Source organism: Caenorhabditis remanei, chromosome X (genome assembly GCF_010183535.1).
Source record: "Caenorhabditis remanei strain PX506 chromosome X, whole genome shotgun sequence".
Lineage (NCBI taxonomy): Eukaryota > Metazoa > Nematoda > Chromadorea > Rhabditida > Rhabditidae > Caenorhabditis > Caenorhabditis remanei.
Window position 1 is genome coordinate 2,548,420 of NC_071333.1, and position 19,843 is coordinate 2,568,262.

A 19,843-nucleotide genomic window follows, 5' to 3' on the forward strand; every position below is an offset into this window, starting at 1 on the left:
AATATCTTTCGCAAATGTGTAGTTGATCTGATTGATAGTTTTAAACACATTAAAAAAATTATTTTTAATACATAAATGTTTATTATAAGAAAGATATTTTTAACCGGCATTAAATAAAATATAACAAAATATTACTCTCTTTCTTTGATTGATCGGGGTGCTCGGATGATGAAGGCTGGTCGATATGGTAGCTCATTCCTTTCGAGCTTGAATGAGCCAGTTTGAATCACTGAAATTAAAAAAACTATTTTGATAATGTACTGGAACTAAAAAATCGAGAAATTGGCAACTTTGACGTCAAAACTTTTTTTAATGCTCAAAATTTAACAAAATTTATTGAAAACCACGGGTGAAAATTTCATGCAGTTTTTTTGCAACGGAAACTAAATTTTTAACACACAAAAACGCTGAAAAATCGTCAAATCCACGCTAAAAACCAGTTTTTCCTTCATTTCCACCATCAAAAATCAATCAAATAACCCCCTCATGATATCTTGTTTACTCACTTTGCAATCTGATCTCAGAACACCAATACCCCCAGACATAGTTACGGGCTCCTTACCTTGGATGTGCTTGGCTTTGTTGGATCAAACTTCTTGATCTTCTTTACTGATGGCGTTTGATCAGTTTTTGGCTCCTTCTTTGGCTCCTCGTTTGGCTTCGGCTTCTCCGATTTGGTGAAATAGGTTCCCTCGTCCCACATCCGATTCATTTTCTTATCATCTTTTCCTTTTCCAGACACAGGAAGATGGTTATCACGGAAGTGGTTCTCGACACCATTTTGTTTTCTGCAACAAAAATTAATAAAAATGAGATATGGGCGGAGTCAAAGTACAATATCGAATTGATTTCAGCACATGTATCAACTTTTCCAACATTGGCGAACATTTTGTGACGACGTATTGTTTGATTCCGATGAGCTGCACGTCGTCTGGAAATTTTTGAAGTTTTGGGGAAAAAAAGTGATTTTCTGACCTAATTTTTGAACAAAAATCGCTATTTCTAAGCTAAAAAACCGGATTTTCAGTCAAAATTCCGGCCAAACCCTCTATAAATAGCGGAACACAGACGTGATTTTCAGCATGTTATTATCTAGTTATCTTCTTGTTTTTGTTCTTCCTCAATAAAAACATGATTTGTTTTCCCGTACCTACATTGAACCGAACAAGTGCCGCATCTCGAAGAAATGTCGACGATAAATTGTCGAGATTTCGCGGATAAGTGGCTGAAAATACGGCGACTTGGCGGATTGGTGGGAGAGAGTTGATGATGATGCTGAAACAGGAAGTTAGAGGGCGAAAATCATTGGAAAAAGCAGATTTTGAGGTGGAAAATGGTGAAAATGCCTATTTTAATGGCCAAATCTCGAAAATTTGCTCAAAAATCCTTATTTTGCGTAGAATTAGACTTTTGGGACAAAAATCGATGAAAAAAAATGATTTTGAGGTAGAAAACGGTGAAAAACGCCAATTCTAATAGCCAAATCTCGAAATTTCACTCAAAAATTCCTATTTTCCTTACTTGATATCGTTTCTGAACACGTCATCCATCAATTTGTCAGCCTCATCGAGTACAAAGAAGTCGACATGCGATAAATCCATTACTCCTAACTTCAGAAGCTGATCTATACGTCCAGGTGTTCCGATGAAGATTTTAGGGCCTGGAAATTCGAATTAAGGGCTAGAAATTGATGGTTTGAAGTAAAAAATATGGCTTTCAGATCTAAAAATCGGGTTTTTGAACCCAAAATTGAGACAAAACTATCAAACTTTATGCTGACTATGTTTTCTGCTAGTATGTACAAAGTACACAGTTTCTTGGTGACCGGAATTAGTTATTTCTACAAAAGATCTTACCTTGATGACAGAACAAAATCAAATAAACTAGAATTCTAGAAAAATAGGAATACAAGGGTCGACGTCCATTCAGTAGGTTATCGAAAGAATTATACTGATCTGCGAATATCGGCAGACCTACTCGAAGGAATGGGCGGAGCTTAATGATTGGGCGGAGTCTTCGCAATAGGTGGAGTGTCGTCTTGTCAACAGGAGGGAGTGTGAACAGCTGTCTTCTTTTCTTTCTTTGTCAAACAACAATTAACAGCAGGTGCAACAATGTTACTGTGAAAAAAATAAAGTTTGGCCAAGGATTTTCAAAAAAAAATTTCGCGGGCAAAACACTTTAGTGCATTTGTGAACTAAAGTGTTTTGCCCGCGAAATTTTTTTTGAAAATCCTTTGTTGTGGCGTGAACTAGCAATGGCCTAGCCTAGTGAACGTCCAACCCTGAGGTCACACGTGGCAAGAAGATCTGCCTATATAAGATGAAGAGAACTCTTAGTCGTTGATTCTCACCATGTAAATGAATGGTTTTATAAGTACCTTCTCCCGCCACCAGAAGACATAACAATTCCTTGGCCAAACTTTATTTTTTTTCACTGTACGAGCAACGCATATGAAAATCAGTCTTACCTGTTTGAATCGGAAAAAACATTGGAATTCAACCATTTAAAGTTTTAGAAATCAGAAGGGATACTGAGAATTTCTTATCCACATAAATGAATAACCAAATCTGTGGATGACAGGAATTCTTTGATTTTTCACGACACAGTTTCGAATTTGAAAAAATCCGTTACCGATTCAATGCAAAATATACCATGTTCAGAACTTTAAAAAATCATGGAATTTTCATGTATTCTTTTCGAAATGAAAACAACTTTCACAATCTGTTGAACATGCTTCCCGTGATATCTGGAAACCTAATATTTACCATCAGAACTATGTCTCTTTTCAATTTTTGTTTACATGCGTCTCCGTACAATTGATAAGAATCATGGATAACTAACAGTTAAGTGGGTGTAAAGTAAGGAGAAAAAAGTACATAAGAAATGGCACAGACAGTTCCATCTATACAATTTTCATAATTTACTTCCCTTCAAGACGTCCTCACGAATATGGATGTCGAATCAATAATAATATCTGATTTTATTTGAATTCTAATTCTAATTTTTTCCAATACGGCTTACATTTAGTTTTAAATTGTTGGGCTCCGCCCCCGTGTGTCTTTTCCAAAAATTGTGCACCGACCATTTTATATCAGTTTTGCAAAAAGCTAAAAAAAGAATTTTTGAAGACGGTCGTCACTTTGAATTAGTGCAAAGCGAAATCCAAACTGATAGTTTTGAAATTCGAAAGAATTATCACGGAAGAACACTGTCTAAAGTTTGATTTTCGTCAGTTTAACTCTTGGCCTTACTTCTGAAGTTTTGCAAGAGAGTGTCGTGACTCTTGAGAAAAACTTATTATCAAAAGTGAAGTCCGCCTGATCAATTCCAAAACCTACTTCAGAACAATCCAAAAACTAGAAAAAATTGCGCATAAATTCTGTCGCCTGTAACTTTCTAGTAGGTTGAAAAAACTTGCAAACTACAAAAAAGTTTATGTATATACTCGATCCACACACTCTAGAAAACCTTCTTTGCAACATTATCCGTAAGAACATGACACGAGTTTACACCAAGTTCCAGAAAGTGATTTTTTGTGTATTTCCTTGACTTTTTGTCTCCTAATTTGTGTTTAAATATAACCGTTCTTTGCAAACCCCTTACCCCTTGAAACTCATATTCCCAATACACCTTGTACTGTGAGAAAATGATTCCTACCTGTCCGTACACATTGTTTATTTGTGCACTGTGCTATGCGTTACTCCTGTCATATTTATTGACATTATTAAGATTAATGAGGGTCAAGCACTACACAAAGTGTCATTGACCTTGTTAATCCACGTCCCCTTAATTTCACGTTAATTTACGTCATTGTTTACAATTTGCCAGACTTTTCTATCTATTTACTCAAAACCTTGAGAAATGTTGAGAGTGGAAGACCTTGGTAGCCAACGACCAAAATATCTTTTGCAAATGTCTAATTGATCCAATTGATAGTTTTGAACACATTAAAACACCGTTTTTTAATACATAAATGTTTATTATAAGAAACATATATTTTTAACCGGCATTAAATAAAATATAACAAAAATAAAGCAGCATATCATCTTCGTCAATGAGAAATTATTGCTTTCACACAGGCAGATCTCCATCAAATTATCCATTTGATAGTTGAGTGTGATCTCCTCTCTTTAGGGTTCACACGAGTGATTGATGTAGCGATTGGACTCCAAGTCGTCAGCCATATCGAGTGGCTTTTACTCCATATCCTATTGTATCCGTTTTCACAAGACGGATCTTCTTGCTGCATCTTCCTTCCTAGACGAATCGATTCGAACGATTTCGAATCTTTTGGCAGTGAGGAGGACACTCCAATTTTCTCACATCATATGCTCACAATCATCAGAACATCCACAGTCTTTATTCTCTATCTTAATTTTTTGTAATGGTTCCTCCGGCACTTTGTAGAACTTCGCTTTCTGAAAATTAAATGTTTAGTATCAGTATTTGAAACTATTTACATGCTGACTATTTTCTCTGCTAATATGTACAAAGTACACAAATTCTTGGTGACCGGAATTATTTATTTCTACAGAAGATCTTACCTTGATGACAGAACAAAAAATAATAAACTAGAATTCTAGAAAAATAGGAATACAAGGGTCGACGTCCATTCAGTAGGTTATCGAAAGAATTATACTGATCTGCGAGTATCGGCAGACCTTCTTCGAGGAATAGGCGGAGCTTAGTTATTGGGCGGAGTCTTCGCAATAGGTGGAATGACGTCCTCTCCACATGAAAAGTGTGAACAGCTGTCTTCTCTTCGTTTTTCGTCAAACAACAGGTTAAACAGCAGGTGGTTCAGTGTTAGAAACAATTCATGTGAAAGCACTTCACACTATTTTGAATGAATGAATGATTTATTTGACAAAGGGCATAGCCACTTATACGACAACTGGGAATGAAAATTAACTGGGGTAAAACAGAAAGAAGGCAGCAAAAGGGATAGCAAAAACTATTTAGGAATCTAAAATTTTAAAAAAGTTTTTGCTTCTTCTGCCACCTTGTGAATAACTCCAACAATAATCGGAGTTTAAGATAAAAAACTTTGCGTACTGCAAGCCTGATATACAACAATCGTGATGAAAGAAAATGAAAGGAAACATATGAAAAACATGAAAGTTTACAAAAGTTTAAAGTGTGAAGTTTAGATAATTCCTGTGATGTTATGTTGGTTTTAATGACGGGATGAGATTTTCACCGGGAAGCACGTAATAGGTAGTGAGTTCCAACAATTAAGAGTACGATTAGTGATATACTCAGAATTAAACCTCCATAATAGCATAACATTTTTCAATTTACACATTAATAATCCTGAAAATAAGTAAAACTTTACCAGATAGTGAAGAACATTTTTGTTCACCAATTCTGTCGCCTGTAACTTCCTAGTAGATTGAAAAACTCGCAAACTACAAAAAATAAGTCTATATACTTGATCTACACACTCTAGAAAATTTTCGTTGCAATATTATCCGTGAGAACATGACACGAGTTTACAGCCAGTACCAGTAAGTGTTTTTTAAAGATATTTCTTGAATTTTTGTCTCTTAATCAGTGTTCCAATATAACCGTTCTTTGCGAACCCCTTACACTTTAAAACTCTTATTTCTACTGCACCTTGTGCTGTGAGAAAATGATTCCTAGCTGTCTGTACACATTGTTTATTTGTGCACTGTGCTATACGTTACTCCTGTCATACTTATTGACATTATTAAGATTAATGAGGGTCATACACTACACAAAGTGTGATTGACCTTGTTAATCTCGTTAATTTAACGTTAATTTACGTCATTATTAACGATTTGCCAGACTGATCTATCTATTTGCTTGAAACCTAAAAAAAAGGTGTGAGTGGAGTAAAAGACTTACAAGGGAACCCCAAGACCATGCAAATGTTTTTTGGCTAAAACTTTCAGTGAAAAGGAGTATGAAAGTCAATCGCAAAGAGGCTATAAAATTTCAAATGCGCCGCGGTCCAATATAAAAGTTAATAATCCTGGAAGAAACAATTTTTTGCCGACGCGGGCCGGCTTGTAACTCGCGTCGAAATGAATATTATGAGCTGAAAATAATACCAAAATGTAGATATCGACAGTTCTATGCTCCTGACCTACTATGGGCCGGATGACTATTAGTGCCGCGGCCGGGCTAGAATGTCTTTTTTGGCCATTTTCGCGTTTTTTGGCACTTTTTCCCGGCCCGCGGCGTATTAACGAATAGCCATCCGGCCCGTAGCAGATCACAGACATAGAACTCGCTGAGATCTACTTTTTGATATATTTTTCAGCTCATAATATTTATTTTGACGCGAGTGAAATGTAAATATCGACGAGCCAGCCAGTGTCGACCCGTTTCGGCCCGGTTGACAAGTATGCGGATTTCAAACAATCCGTTTTTTGTTCTCTTTTCAAAACTTTAAAAAGGTATTAGCAAATGAAAAAATTATAATTGAAAAAAGAGCTCATGTTAACCTCTTCTCGAATTTTTATGTAATTTTTTTCAAAATGAAAGGTTTCGCTTATTCACATTGAATTGCAAATCGGCCGCATATACGCCAACGGGCGGTTCCATTTGTGTTTCCCAGCGGTTTATTTGTGCCTGTATGTTGCAAGAATAAAAATATCTTGCGTATACTACTTGCCGATTTGAAATTTCATTTGAAAAAGCTTATCCATATGAAACGTTATAAAAGCTCATAACAAGGCTCGCAGAGACATTTAGCAGGTTTTGACTGCAGAAATGGACCCCCGTGGTCAAAAATACCTATGACCAAATTTTGTGTTCAAAGAAGAAAGGGAGGTGTTGTGGCGTGAACTAGCATGGCCTAACCTAGTGAACGTCTAACCCTGAGGTGCAACTCTTTTTCAGCCGGTTGCTCTCAATTTGGTAATTTTTCTGGTATAAATAAATACAACACAAATGCAAGAAAAGGTTAAAAAGGAATATTCAGCAAGTCGAGTCCCATGTGAATTTCGTTGGAAAAGTAGTCCTTTTGTGCAGGAGCTTCTGTTATAACATTTTTCAAACTCGTGTGTTGTTGTTCACTATTGACAGTTTTAGTTCATTTTTCAGAAATTCTTCAATAGTTTCAATAATCTAAAGCTGCTTTATAGGAATTTTCAGATCAAAAGCCATTATTTGGTAAAGAGCTCATGACAACAAAATGCTTCTCTGTGTTTCCCTCTCGCACAGTCTTCGATACTTTTCTTCAACCTTTCATATCTTAAAAACCTAAGACAGTATCAAAAAGTTGTCAACTAAAAAATGTTGAACTCATTGTGTGCTATATTTGTTTAATTATTAACTTTTTGATAGCACCTCAGGCTTTTGTGATAGACGTCTTCAAACTTGAGATTGGAGAATAGAAAGATGTGGAAAGACGCAGAGAAGTGAGAGTGTCTCTCTCCCTCTCTCTCTCTTTTCTTTTCTCCCCTCTCCTTGTCTCCACTGCCTATATACGACCGCATACAACTCAAAACCTTGCAGAACTATCAAAAATATGTCAACAACAAAATTGTAGCTCAAGATTTGATCTGTTTGAAAAAAAAACAACATTCATTCGATTTCAAGCAATCTTTCAATTTTCAGCGCAATAACTTTGACGCGTATCTGCTGATAATTTTCAAATATAGGTTTCGCTTGTTTTTTAAAGATTTTATAATTTTATGATGATTTTATTACGGAGATCGAGCATTTTCTCAAAAAGCTTCTCCTTTTTTCTTTTCGACTGACGTTGCTGAACAACGCAGGAATTACTATATAAGAAATTTTGGGAGTGAGTTTCTTTGTACTTTCCGTTGTTCTTGTAAAAATATCCGTTAATTTCAGATCATCCAACGCTCTTCCAGTTGCACCGTATAATCTCGTCATTCAGTTGGCATTCCAACCCCGTTGGCTCGTCTCGTCAAGGTCACAAATAAAACAACATAATAGATCATGAAGAAGGGAATCGCTATCTATTTCTGTCTATCTCTCTCTCTCCCTGTCATATTTTCTGAATTTGAATGACCACTAATCATGTTTATGGTACTAAAAAGAGAAGAGTGACCTTTTGTCGTCATAAGAACTAGTTCGGAAAACATTCAAAATATGATTTCGCAATGTTTTTCGTAAGCTCATCTGGCACCGATGTCGTAAAAAACTCGTTTGAAAAGCATTCAAAACATGTTTTCTAAATATTTATTGTGGGGTCATATTCGTCGTCTACACTATCTCACTATTGAGAAAGACAAGTATCCGATTTCATAAGACGCGGACTTTTTCGTCTCTTTTTTCTGATATGAAGAAAAAGAAAGAAAATTTTCTTATTTGGCTTTGGCTCATTGAAAAGTATGATGCAATGTAAAAACATTTATTTAGAAAGAGAAAATGAAGGGAAATTATTTGAAAAAAGTGATTGCAATTGTGGGAGGTAAAACATTAAGGAAAATTTTGCTTCAAAAACCAATTGTGGTGCAAGTTGACTGGCAAGCTTGGGAGCATTTCGTTGGTAGTTCGAGTTCGTGACGAATGCAGTTGGTACAGTGGCTACTGTAGTCGAGTTGATTGGAGTACCAGCTGGAATAGAAGTCATAAATTGGTTAAACTCTGGAAACTAACGTTTTTCAATTGAATTACATGTTCCGAAGTCAGTGTGATCGTACCCTCGAAACGTTGCAAATGTATTAGGTTGAGTCATAAGTTTCTTTCTTTTTTTGGGGATGAACTTTGACTTCCAGTTTCTAAGTACTATGATTGTTTATTGACCCTAACTTTTTTGCAGCATTATAATGACCTTTTCAGTGGCTAACAAAAAATGTTTCAAGTTAGTGCACAGACTGTCCACTCGTGAAAACGACAGTTTTTTCTGTCTCTAATCAAATTCCTATTTTGAAAAGATTTTTGATTCTAGTCGGATTTATATCAAAATTCTGAAATTTTCATAAGGAAACGAGTGGTATTTATAAAGAAAGACTTTGTCTTGTTATAACAATTTAGTTTTAAATAAAACTCTCCAAGATAAAGATTTTATGATCAGACGACCGACAGGTATGAGAAAACAATATTCTCCTGAGTTTAAGTCGATTACTAAATCATTAGAGAGAGCATTTATATCAAACTATTTGTAAAAATTAGACAGTAACATAAGCAAGTTATGCAACAAAAAACTGTATACCAAAGTCATTCGAATAAGTGATAAAAGTTGGTTGATGTGATTGTTAAGATTTTCACATTTTTGAGAATATTAGTGAAGTAGACCTGAGTGAAGTCTGGATCTCTTTTCAACGATCACGAACAAGTCTGAAATATTCTGTTACAAGTAATCAACAGTAGATACATTACTCTAAAATTGTGCAAAAGATATAGTGGATTGATTCATAAGTACGAGCAGTAGGCTTCATCAAACTCAAAAATCACGTGAATTTGATGATGTTAACTTTGGGCTTCTTGCGAAAAAAGACAAATGGTGTGAATATCCGAAACAAAGTAAATTTAAAAACATCAATGTCTACTCTATTCAATAATAAACAATTCCACTGATTTCCTTATCTAGCGTTAAAGAAAAATCGAAAATACTCGCACCTCTCTAAATTGCTTATGGTCACCTTTCTTTAAAGACCCGCATTAAACCATCGTTGTTTAGTTCAAATATCTTTATTAGTTTTTTATACATAATTGTTCTTGCTTGTTTTAATTCCAAATGACTCACACATTCTCGCCAAAATTTTATAGGAATAAAATTAAGTCGAAAAATTGTACCAAAAAAGGGTTCGTCAAGTGTTTTGACTTGTCTACGGCTGAGATTAAGCAGATGGCGGACGTCAAGTCACAGGTAGAATCACAATGAGTTATAAGTACTGACCAATTATATTTCTCATTATGTGAGTTATTAGCTTTCGAGAAATCGCGTGTCAAAAATCATCTCAAAAAAGAAAGAAACTTATGACTCAGCCTAATACAATTTCTGGTAGAATGTTTTTTATACCGAAATTGCACGAATTCACTGATTCCAGACGTTTCCAATGCTCCAACTGGAAAACTTCGTCGATTGGTGTTATCAGGTCGAGGTCTCTACGAATATTCTTTCAAAATTCGACGTTTGATGCTTCAGAATCATTTCGAAATCCCGACAAAAAACGGCCATATAATCCAATCCGTCAATTTTAAATGATGACCAGAATTGACATCATTCCAGATCGAACGTACCTCATCAGCTTTCTTATATTCAAGCATTATCGAATCTTCTTAGTTTTCCATTATTTGACCCAGTTTGACGTGGTCATCGAATTGTGATACTTCAATCCCATAGAAATGTGCGTCTGGTCGCTTCACAGTGATGTATTCCCGTAAGTTATGGCAAGTTTAGTGGAGACGAGCACTGAAAGAAGAAAAAATATAGAAAAACTTGAATAGATGATAATAAATCAACTTACATGTCACTATAGCTTAAATACTGCATCAAGTGGTCTTTCACAACTCCCGGCATGGAAACGAGCAATGACATTCTTAATAAAGATATTTTTTGATGTGTTTGGTGGAAATCTCAATCAGAACCGCAGAATTGATATATGTACTCACCATTAAAAAAGATTATGAAATAGAAAATTAGGATTTTGAAAAAAATAGTAGAACAGAGACCTTGATTCCGATACATGGTCGAATACAATTAAAAAATGAATCACTACAGGAAGAAGATCATCATGAAGGTAACTGATGACTATCCATAGTCCTCAGCGTCCTTTTATACTGGTAAAGGGGGAGGAGTCCCTCCTCCTTCTCTTTGTTCTCTTTGCGCAAAGAGATGTCGCTTGCCTCCTTTTACCTGCCATGAGATGAAAGGTCTTCGGGTTTCTTTTGAGATCATCTGCCGGCGGAAACCGTTTGGATCTAATCCGCAACAGAATTTCGTATTTATTTATTGAAGGAGGGACACCTCGTTTGATGCTACACCAGTATAAGAGTTTAACCGGAGAAAGACAAGAATACGAGAAAAGGGGCTATGTAGAATTGAAGCATTAAAACGAAAGATTTAAAAAGATAGGATGGAGAGTAAAGATAAGATTGAATGTTGATAAGATAAAAAGTGAGGAAAGAGGAGGGACTCCTTCTTTTTCTCATTACAAAAGACTCTGTGGTAAACGAAAAGAACCAGTAACGACTATTCCCAATAATCTTAATTTCGGTGTGACTCATGAGCCTGTGTTTTCAGGTAACAACTGTAAAACACAAAGATTATGTTTGGGGTAGTGATGTGGAGATACACGAGCCTTGAACTCTTTTCTAGATTTTCCAAATTGAGCTGAAACTTCCTGCTAATCAGCGTCAGATCATTATAACCATTGAAGAGTTCTGAGAAAAATGAATTAAAATTGTCAAAATTGTCCAAGAATCGGGCGTGTCTTCTGCGCGTTTTTCGAAAATCAAAACCTTGTTCCTGACGTTTCACTTACACAACTCATAACTTTCCCAATCTTACCAGTGGACAGCTCGCTACTGTTCCGACAAGATTGACACGAAGTAAAATAAAGAAACGGATAAAAAACGGTTTCTGGAATAAACACCTTTTATTCTGTTTGAGAGATACAGTTTCTCAAAGTATTGCTCTTCAGTCTGAACACCTTTCGTGACACCTACACTTTTTGTATCAACTTCTTTTCTCTTTTTAGCAAGTAATTCTTGGAGACCCTTCATCTGTTTCTCACTTGGTGCACGCGTATAATATTGCATGACGAATTTTGATTGTAAATTCTGCCACTCTGAAATAATATTCTTAGAGTTCGTGTAGTGTTGAGAGAGGTTTGGACAGCGAATGTAACAGATAGGGAAAGTTATGAGTTGAGATAGTGACATGTCTGGAAATAGACTTCGAAATTCAAAAAACGCGCAGAAGACACGTCAGATTCTCGAATTGTCTTAATTCTAGTTAAAATAGATCGATATTTACAGTTTCAGAAAAAATATGTAGATATTAGCAGTTTTAGAAAAATAAGTCGATATTTACAGTTTTATCTCCACATCACGTTATCAAAGTTTGGGAGCATGTATCCCACCTTGAATTGGCCGCAATTGAGCGCTTTTTTCCTCTAGTCTGCGAGTAATTATTTGTTGAAAATGTATAAATTTCCCTTTCAGGCACAGTTTTTTTTTAGAAAATATTGTTCATGACACCACCTCCCCCGCCAAAAAAGTCATTTTCGTATACTTCCTTGTAGGAATTAGTGGACATGCCTTCGGATCACGATATTCTTATTGCCCTCATGCTGAAGTCAATGGAACTGCACCGAACTAGAACAGCTCGGATCTTCAAACCAAAAAGATGGATGATAACCTTTTTTGTTCACTCTTTAAAGAAGTATTTTTTTGAACTTTCAGATTAATTTATTTCATTGACAAAAGTAGTCGTCAAGAACAGAAATCAGACTCAACAAGAAAGTTCAGACTTCCTAAAACTGAGCTTCAAAAATATCGAGCTAAAATTTAAGAGGTTTTAACCTACAGGGGATGAAACTTCAATTCGATCAATTCAAAAATAAGTTTTCATTCATTTTCAGTACCACAACCACTCTTCAGTCAACTGTACGATTTCCACCATATTTTCCTCTCCTAATTCCTCATGTGACGCTCCGATTTCATTGTCCCTAGTCTTTGCTCTCTCCATATTTTATGATTTCCCCATTTCCAGAGGGGCGTGTGGGAAAAATCAGAAAGAAGAAGGAGAAAACGGCCTATAAATATATGCCTCTGTCAGTGAAAAATATCATCATTCGACAGTTTTCTCTCTAGAGAACTTCCTGATACTTGTTCGAAAATGTAGATTTTCATGATGAGTTCAGGTTGCGCGCATTTGCTTACTTTATATACATATATATACTAGATCCTTCTCATCACTCTCCTCACCATCTCCACCGTGTCCGCGTTCCCTGACACCGCTAGAATTGGGTTCAATTGCAAGACCAACCAAAACTGTGAATTTTCGGCAAGATGCATCCAAGGGTACTGTATGTCTCTCCCTGAAACGTTGACTGGAGGATTCGAAGGACCGCCCGACGCCGACGACTGTGATGGCAGATGTGAGAAGCTCTACGAGTGTTTCGATGGAAAGTGTCTTTTCCGTTAAATTTGAATAATTCTGACCAGAGTTGAGCGGAAATCCGCCTTCCGCCTTCCGCCTTCCGCTTTCCGTCAGAAATTTCCTATTTCCGCTTTCCGCCTTCCGCCTTCCGCTGTTTAAAGATTTTTTCCTCAGCTTGAAAAATTTGATCACCTATTCCAATTTACTGATATTTTTGTGGTTTTTTGCAGCAAAGCTATCAGTGTTTATCAAAAAAAAACAAAATTTAACTCAAATTTATCATTTTAGTCTTTTTTACTACAAAATAAGGTCAAAATCGTATTTTTGAAAGCGACATTGTGTTCCGCCTTCCGCCCTTTGGCATTTTTTTCCATTCCGCTTTCCGCCTTCCGCCATCCGCCAAAAAAATTTCGCTTCCGCCTTCCGCCATTTCAAAATCCGCATTCCGCTCAACTCTGATTCTGACTTGACGATTGAAATAAAAATTTATGAGCATTATTAGTTGTGAACGGTGAACTTCGAGAAAAATGTCAGCACATTTTGGTTCAAAAAGGTATAGAAAAAAAGGCAAAGGGAACTAACCTCAATTTATACAATTAAAAAGAAAACCGATCAATAAAAAGTGAGGAAACGTTGGAGAAGAAATAATTTTTGAAAAGGAATCTAGAAATGATGGGAAACAGGGAAATGAAAATGAGAACAGTGTTCCTAAGGGAACAAGGAAAGGGATTTTGTGAGAAAAAGATAGGTCAAAAAAATGAAAAGTGGCAAGATGACACAACTCTAACAAAACATAACTGCAAATTAAAAATAGGGACCAAGCCTTGAGCAAGTTTTCTTAGAAACTTTTTTGCAACTACTTATTTTTCAAAAAGATGTGAAGAATTAACTGAATTTTGAGAAAAGACAAACGAAAAGGGCTGGGCCAAGAAGTGGAAGAGTGATCTCAAAGACCACACATTTTGGCATTGAGGGAAAATGAACGGGAATGTTGTGGATATCAGGGAGTAAGAATAAGTGCTTCGAAAAGAAAAGAAAGAAGTGGGATTGAGTTGGAGACAGTGGATATTCGTTGATGCAATCATAGTCGAATCTTATTTCACGTCTTGCTTGGAGTCTTCGTCCATCGCAATTTCGGGTTTCTGAAAAAACAAATAAGAATTTTCAGTATTCCATATGATCTCTAGATGCTTCACCACAAATTTACTCATATCAAATTCTTTTTTGCTGTTTACTCATACTCACGGGCCGGACCGGGCCAAAATCAAAAATATTCTCGGCCCGGCGCGATCGGCCCGTTTTAAAACATTTTTTGAAACATTTTTGAAATTTTGATGTTTTTTGGAAATTTTTTGAAAAAAAAAAGATTTCAAATAAAAATTCAAAATTCAATTAAAAAGGTAAATATGTATGATATCTTAAGCATTTTTACTCTAAATTTTCGAAAAATTTCAGAAAATTGTGTTACAAAATGAGTACACATTTTTGATTCCGGGCCGACGGGCCGGGCCGGGACGAGAGAAATTTCGAGCCGAGCCCACGGGTCAAGCCGGGCCGGCCCGATTTTTGACAAGTATTTGTTTCCTTAATACTTTCATAAACAAAAGCCCTTTCTTAATTGCGAAAAAATATAAATTACACTAACCATTGCAGCAATTGAAGCCTTGGAGCGGTTTTGAATTGTCTCGATTTCTCCAATGAGTCTCACGTCTAATACGAATTTCACTGGAATTGGCTCAACGACGTCCACTCGTGCTTCTGACATGGCATACTCATTCAGAGTTTGTCCAATGGTCTCTTTCAACAGTGCCAAAACCATCGTGAACTCCATAAACTCGGATACAGCAATCTTGTCGAGACCAAGGACGTGAGGAGACCGAGGTAGAGTGTTGACAACGTTCAATTCTTGCAGACGTCTTGAAATATCGTCCAGAATTGGGAAACTGTAGGCTGCATTCTGTCGCCTGTTGAGTTTCCAAAAAATCTCAGCAAGTTTTTGATCCACCAACAGTTTGAAGATGTTGTTGATATCAAACATTGAACATCCCATGGCCCACGCTCCGTTTATTTCAAGGGGAATATATTTGCCATTGACGAAAGCTTCCCTCAAGTTTTGCAGAGCAAGGAATGCTTTGGTTTTGAATGAATGGTGAAGCAAAGGAATCCAGTAGCGGTCACCAAACATTTGAGACAAACCGAGCGCCTCATCACGGTAAGATGGCAAAAAATCCAGCAATGGTGCCAAGCGAAGGAGAAGTGTGAAGAGAGTTGTATCCGAGATGGTTTTCAATATAACATCGATATGGTCCTTTTCTTTTTGACTAATCCGCTTAGAACCGCTTGATGTTGGAATTGGTTCGATGTTCATCTCCTCCTCTTTAACGGTTCGGATTTGATCAAAATCAACATTGATATCCTGTCTTGAGGCTACTGGAGAGAGTTGTGGTGAAGGAGTGCCTTGATTGGTGGTTGAGACTTGTGCAGGTGGAATGGGAGATGATGGTGGAGAGTTATTGGGCGTTGGAACAACTGGAAGCGCAACAGATTGAGTAGAGTTGTTTGGCGCGGTGGACGGAGTCTTCTTCGAGTTTTTCGATCGGGTGGCTGATCGGCGAGGACGTCTTTTGTTGAACTCCTTAGTGTTCGTATCGCCGAAAAACTGTGTGTAATCCACATAACCAGCTCGTCTTCCGGTTCTGGTGAACCAATCTGCGTCCAGTCCCTCTCTCAATCTCTCCGCCTCGGTTTTTCGAGCCTGAAAAATGAATGACGGTCAGTATATTTTTTTTTGAAAATGAGATCACTACTACTCAATTTTCCTATAAAATATTAGGAATTTAAATAAATGTGAAAAGTTTTGATTCAAGAGATGTCTGATGGTATACCCATGAACCAGAGTTGTGCGGAAGTAAAATTTTGGAAAAGGGAAGAATGAAGTAGGAAAAAGTAATTAAAATTTTGAAAAAGGAAGAAGGAAGTAAAAAAAGTCCAGAAGGAGGAAGAAGGAAGTTGGGTCCGAACCCGGAAGTCGGAAGTTAATTTTGAAAATGACAAATTTGAGGAAATGTAATTCTACATAGTCATCTCTGAAAGCGAATTTTGGCATTGTTTTGCATACAAAATTCGATTAAAAACCACCGAAATTCCGCTGAAATTCCGTCGAAAATTACAAAATTTTTGTGAACTTTTTACACGGAAGTCGGAAGTGGCAAAAAAGTTTCAACAGAAGAAGAAAGTGAAATTTTTAAAAAGGAAGAAGGAAGAAAAAAAAGGGAAGTGGAAAAACGCCCGGAAGAAGGAAGAAGGAAGTCGAAGGAAGGAATTCCGCACAGCTCTGCCATGAACTCCCGAGTGTTTTAATAGTTTTAACTTCGGGTGTCAGATTACTGTAGAATTACTCTAGCTACCGCAACCGCAAAAAGTGGACAACGGCTCTCAACTGAAAGAAAGGAAACCAGACTCTTAGTATGAAACTCAAAAAATTGAACCGGTTTCTGTAGGATTATGGTAGTTACAGAGTTTTGAGCATGTACACAGGAACCTGAGTAAATTGGAATCTTTAGACTCTCATTCCTCAACTACTTCGACATGATTTTCAACTCTGCAGTTCCGTACTTTTTCACAAAAAAACAGCACAGATTCCCCACTATCATATCCCTCAAGGGATGCAGTAGCTACAGTAACCCAAAAACCAGGAAAAATGTTCAAACTGAAAATGGTGGGATCTAACTTGGTCAACGGTGCCACCTTAATACAGTGCTCCAAAAAATTGAAATAATTCCTAAAAAGTTTAATTTAAAAAATTCCCAATGAAGAATAGCATAATAAAATCTAGCATTGGTAAGGGAGAATTCGGAAATTGAGTCACGTAAAGATTACGATAGTCATATCTTTTTGAAAATTATGCACCAACTTAAATTTCAAAAACGTTTTCTATAGCTGAGCGGGACTTCAAATTTTAAAATTATAGTCGAAATTTCCATTTTTTTATCGTGCATAGTTCGTCCAGCAACCCTAATTTGAAAATTTCTGGACAAAGTCTTTTCGAGTACAGTTAAATTCTATCACTCAAATAGCTAAACAGTTAGGATAGTAAAAGAGCAAAAAAAACTCCGGCTTGCTCACCTTGACTGGTTTATTTGGAGTCTTTCCTGGAGCTGGTCGGGTGGCCTAAAGATAAAAATATTAATTGTTTTTTTTTCTGTTCAAAGCATTTATTCACCATTATTATTGTTGAATAAGCGTGGTTGGAGCGTGGTTGTATGTTCCGGATTCTTGCGACTGTTACCTGTAAACTTCAAAATCATAGTTTAAAATTGTAATATTAAAAAAGAAATTGGCAGGAGATGGAAAATGAAGCGGAGGAAAGAAACCAAAAATCATCATCCTGTCTGGGAGGAAAAGATCAGACATACTATTCAGTGTCAGGTGAGTTGAGAACTAATTAGAAGATATTTATGCATACTTTGAACCTGATCATTGGTTTTTGTGGATAAACCTTACATATCACTAACAAATCTAAGAGAAACTAGTTACAACTCATGAAAAAATGAATAGAAAATAGTAATGTTCAACAGTGAGAACAAAATTGGTGTTAATCAGTTGAGAAAAACATGAGTATTGGAAAGAACGTCATTCCAATTAAAAACTGAACAAACTTCCAACAAGAAACCAAAAAAAAGCTCAAAAGAGACGAATTACAGTACCGCTCAAAAGTATATTAACTTTTTGTTTTTTGATCATAACTTATCTCAAATAGGTCCGATTGAGCTGAAACTTTGGGAAAACATTTATTGTAGAGTTTTTAATATATTTACACAAAATTTGGGTAAAAAATCATGTTCCAAAAGTTTTTTGCACAATTTTCGAAAATCTCAAAAATGCGAAAAAATGGCATATTTTTGTTTAAATGATCAGAGTATCGAAAACAGGTTGTAGAAACAGTGTTTATGATAGTTTTCCGTAAGACATAGTCTAGTTCTTCAATTTTTGAGTACTGGTCCGCAATCCTAGGCATGCTTTCCATGTATCCCATTCCGGCAAAGTATGGTGATTGAGACATTTGGAGTTTTGAAGTTCGAACTACTGTAAATTAGTTTATTTTCGTAGAAAACAGTAGCGGTTTACCCGAAACTGTTTAAAAAACGATAAAGAACAATTTAAAAATAACCCGATTCTGATACAAGCTTTCAATCAGTTTTTGGAGACGTTCAAACGTCAACTAGAGGTTCTCCAGAATGGCAATCTGACACGTTCCGGATCGAAATTTCATAATTATCTGGAACCCTTGTTATCAAAACTTCAGACAATTATTATTTCAGTATCTGTCAATATTTTGAACCATATTCTGAAACACAAATTTGTAATTGAGAGCTGTGCCATTCTCTGCAAATTAGTAAATGGCATTTCAAAAAACTCAAAATTTTTTAATTATTTTTTTTTCTCAAGAAATAGTGTCTAGCTGATTATTTTTTAGTTTTCTACATCAGAAAAAGACTTCAATAGATTTCTAACAATTAAAAACCTATTGACTCACGTTTTATTATATTTTCATACTGTAGGCAAAAACTGCAGTTAGAACGTGGATACTGCGTAGTTACTTTTTAGTGTGCACATACTTTCAAACAAATTTGTGTTTCAGAATATGGTTCAAAATATTGACAGATACTGAAATAATAATTGTCTGAAGTTTTGATAACAAGGGTTCCAGATAATTATGAAATTTCGATCCGGAACGTGTCAGATTGCCATTCTGGAGAACCTCTAGTTGACGTTTGAACGTCTCCAAAAACTGATTGAAAGCTTGTATCAGAATCGGGTTATTTTTAAATTGTTCTTTATCGTTTTTTAAACAGTTTCGGGTAAACCGCTACTGTTTTCTACGAAAATAAACTAATTTACAGTAGTTCGAACTTCAAAACTCCAAATGTCTCAATCACCATACTTTGCCGGAATGGGATACATGGAAAGCATGCCTAGGATTGCGGACCAGTACTCAAAAATTGAAGAACTAGACTATGTCTTACGGAAAACTATCATAAACACTGTTTCTACAACCTGTTTTCGATACACTGATCATTTAAACAAAAATATGCCATTTTTTCGCATTTTTGAGATTTTCGAAAATTGTGCAAAAAACTTTTGGAACATGATTTTTTACCCAAATTTTGTGTAAATATATTAAAAACTCTACAATAAATGTTTTCCCAAAGTTTCAGCTCAATCGGACCTATTTGAGATAAGTTATGATCAAAAAACAAAAAGTTAATATACTTTTGAGCGGTACTGTATACTATGTGCAAAATTCGATGGCACACAAGAATAGAGATTGACTGTCTCCGTATCTCTTTCTCTCATTTCAAAACGCGAACATTGAAAACAGTTAGCGCAATCGTCTCTGATTTTCCCTGTCTCTCTCCATCTCTATCTGATTGTGCAATTTCTATCTGCACGTGACGACTGAACATCAAGACACAATAGTCCGTTGCCGTCGCGCTCTCTAGCTGTCTGGTCAGATGAACCCCCAGATGCTATTAGATTTCGTAAGAGTAGAAACAGGAAAACGGAAGGTCATGCGTATGGAGGAAAAAAAAAAGACAGAAATTATGAGTGACTCGTGTATGTGTATATGGAAGAAGGAGAATCAAAGGTCGTGAATCAAAGAGAACGAAAGTGAGCTTAGGAAAAAAAACATAGAATTGCATAAAAGCAAAGATAAAATTGGTTGCTTTCTCTGCAAAGGAAAATTTGTTTATAGGGAGACGTAGAGAGAAAACTTTCAAATAACGG

The 19,843-nt window shown here is 36.1% G+C and overlaps 2 protein-coding genes across 2 annotated transcripts; both read right to left on the bottom strand.

The window, feature by feature from the left end:
- Positions 1 to 547: 547 nt before the first annotated feature.
- On the bottom strand, positions 548 to 1,601 carry GCK72_022511 (uncharacterized protein; the record flags this gene model as incomplete). The annotated part of the gene is made up of 3 exons (XM_053734874.1): positions 548 to 788; positions 836 to 931; positions 1,522 to 1,601. The coding sequence occupies 3 exons, from the start codon at positions 1,599 to 1,601 to the stop codon at positions 548 to 550; spliced, it is 417 nt and encodes a 138-aa protein (XP_053578440.1).
- Positions 1,602 to 14,148: 12,547 nt separating this feature from the next.
- On the bottom strand, positions 14,149 to 17,534 carry GCK72_022512 (uncharacterized protein; the record flags this gene model as incomplete). Its single annotated transcript, XM_003096474.2, has 5 exons — positions 14,149 to 14,196; positions 14,700 to 15,809; positions 17,180 to 17,224; positions 17,277 to 17,342; positions 17,520 to 17,534. The coding sequence occupies 5 exons, from the start codon at positions 17,532 to 17,534 to the stop codon at positions 14,149 to 14,151; spliced, it is 1,284 nt and encodes a 427-aa protein (XP_003096522.2).
- Positions 17,535 to 19,843: the final 2,309 nt, after the last annotated feature.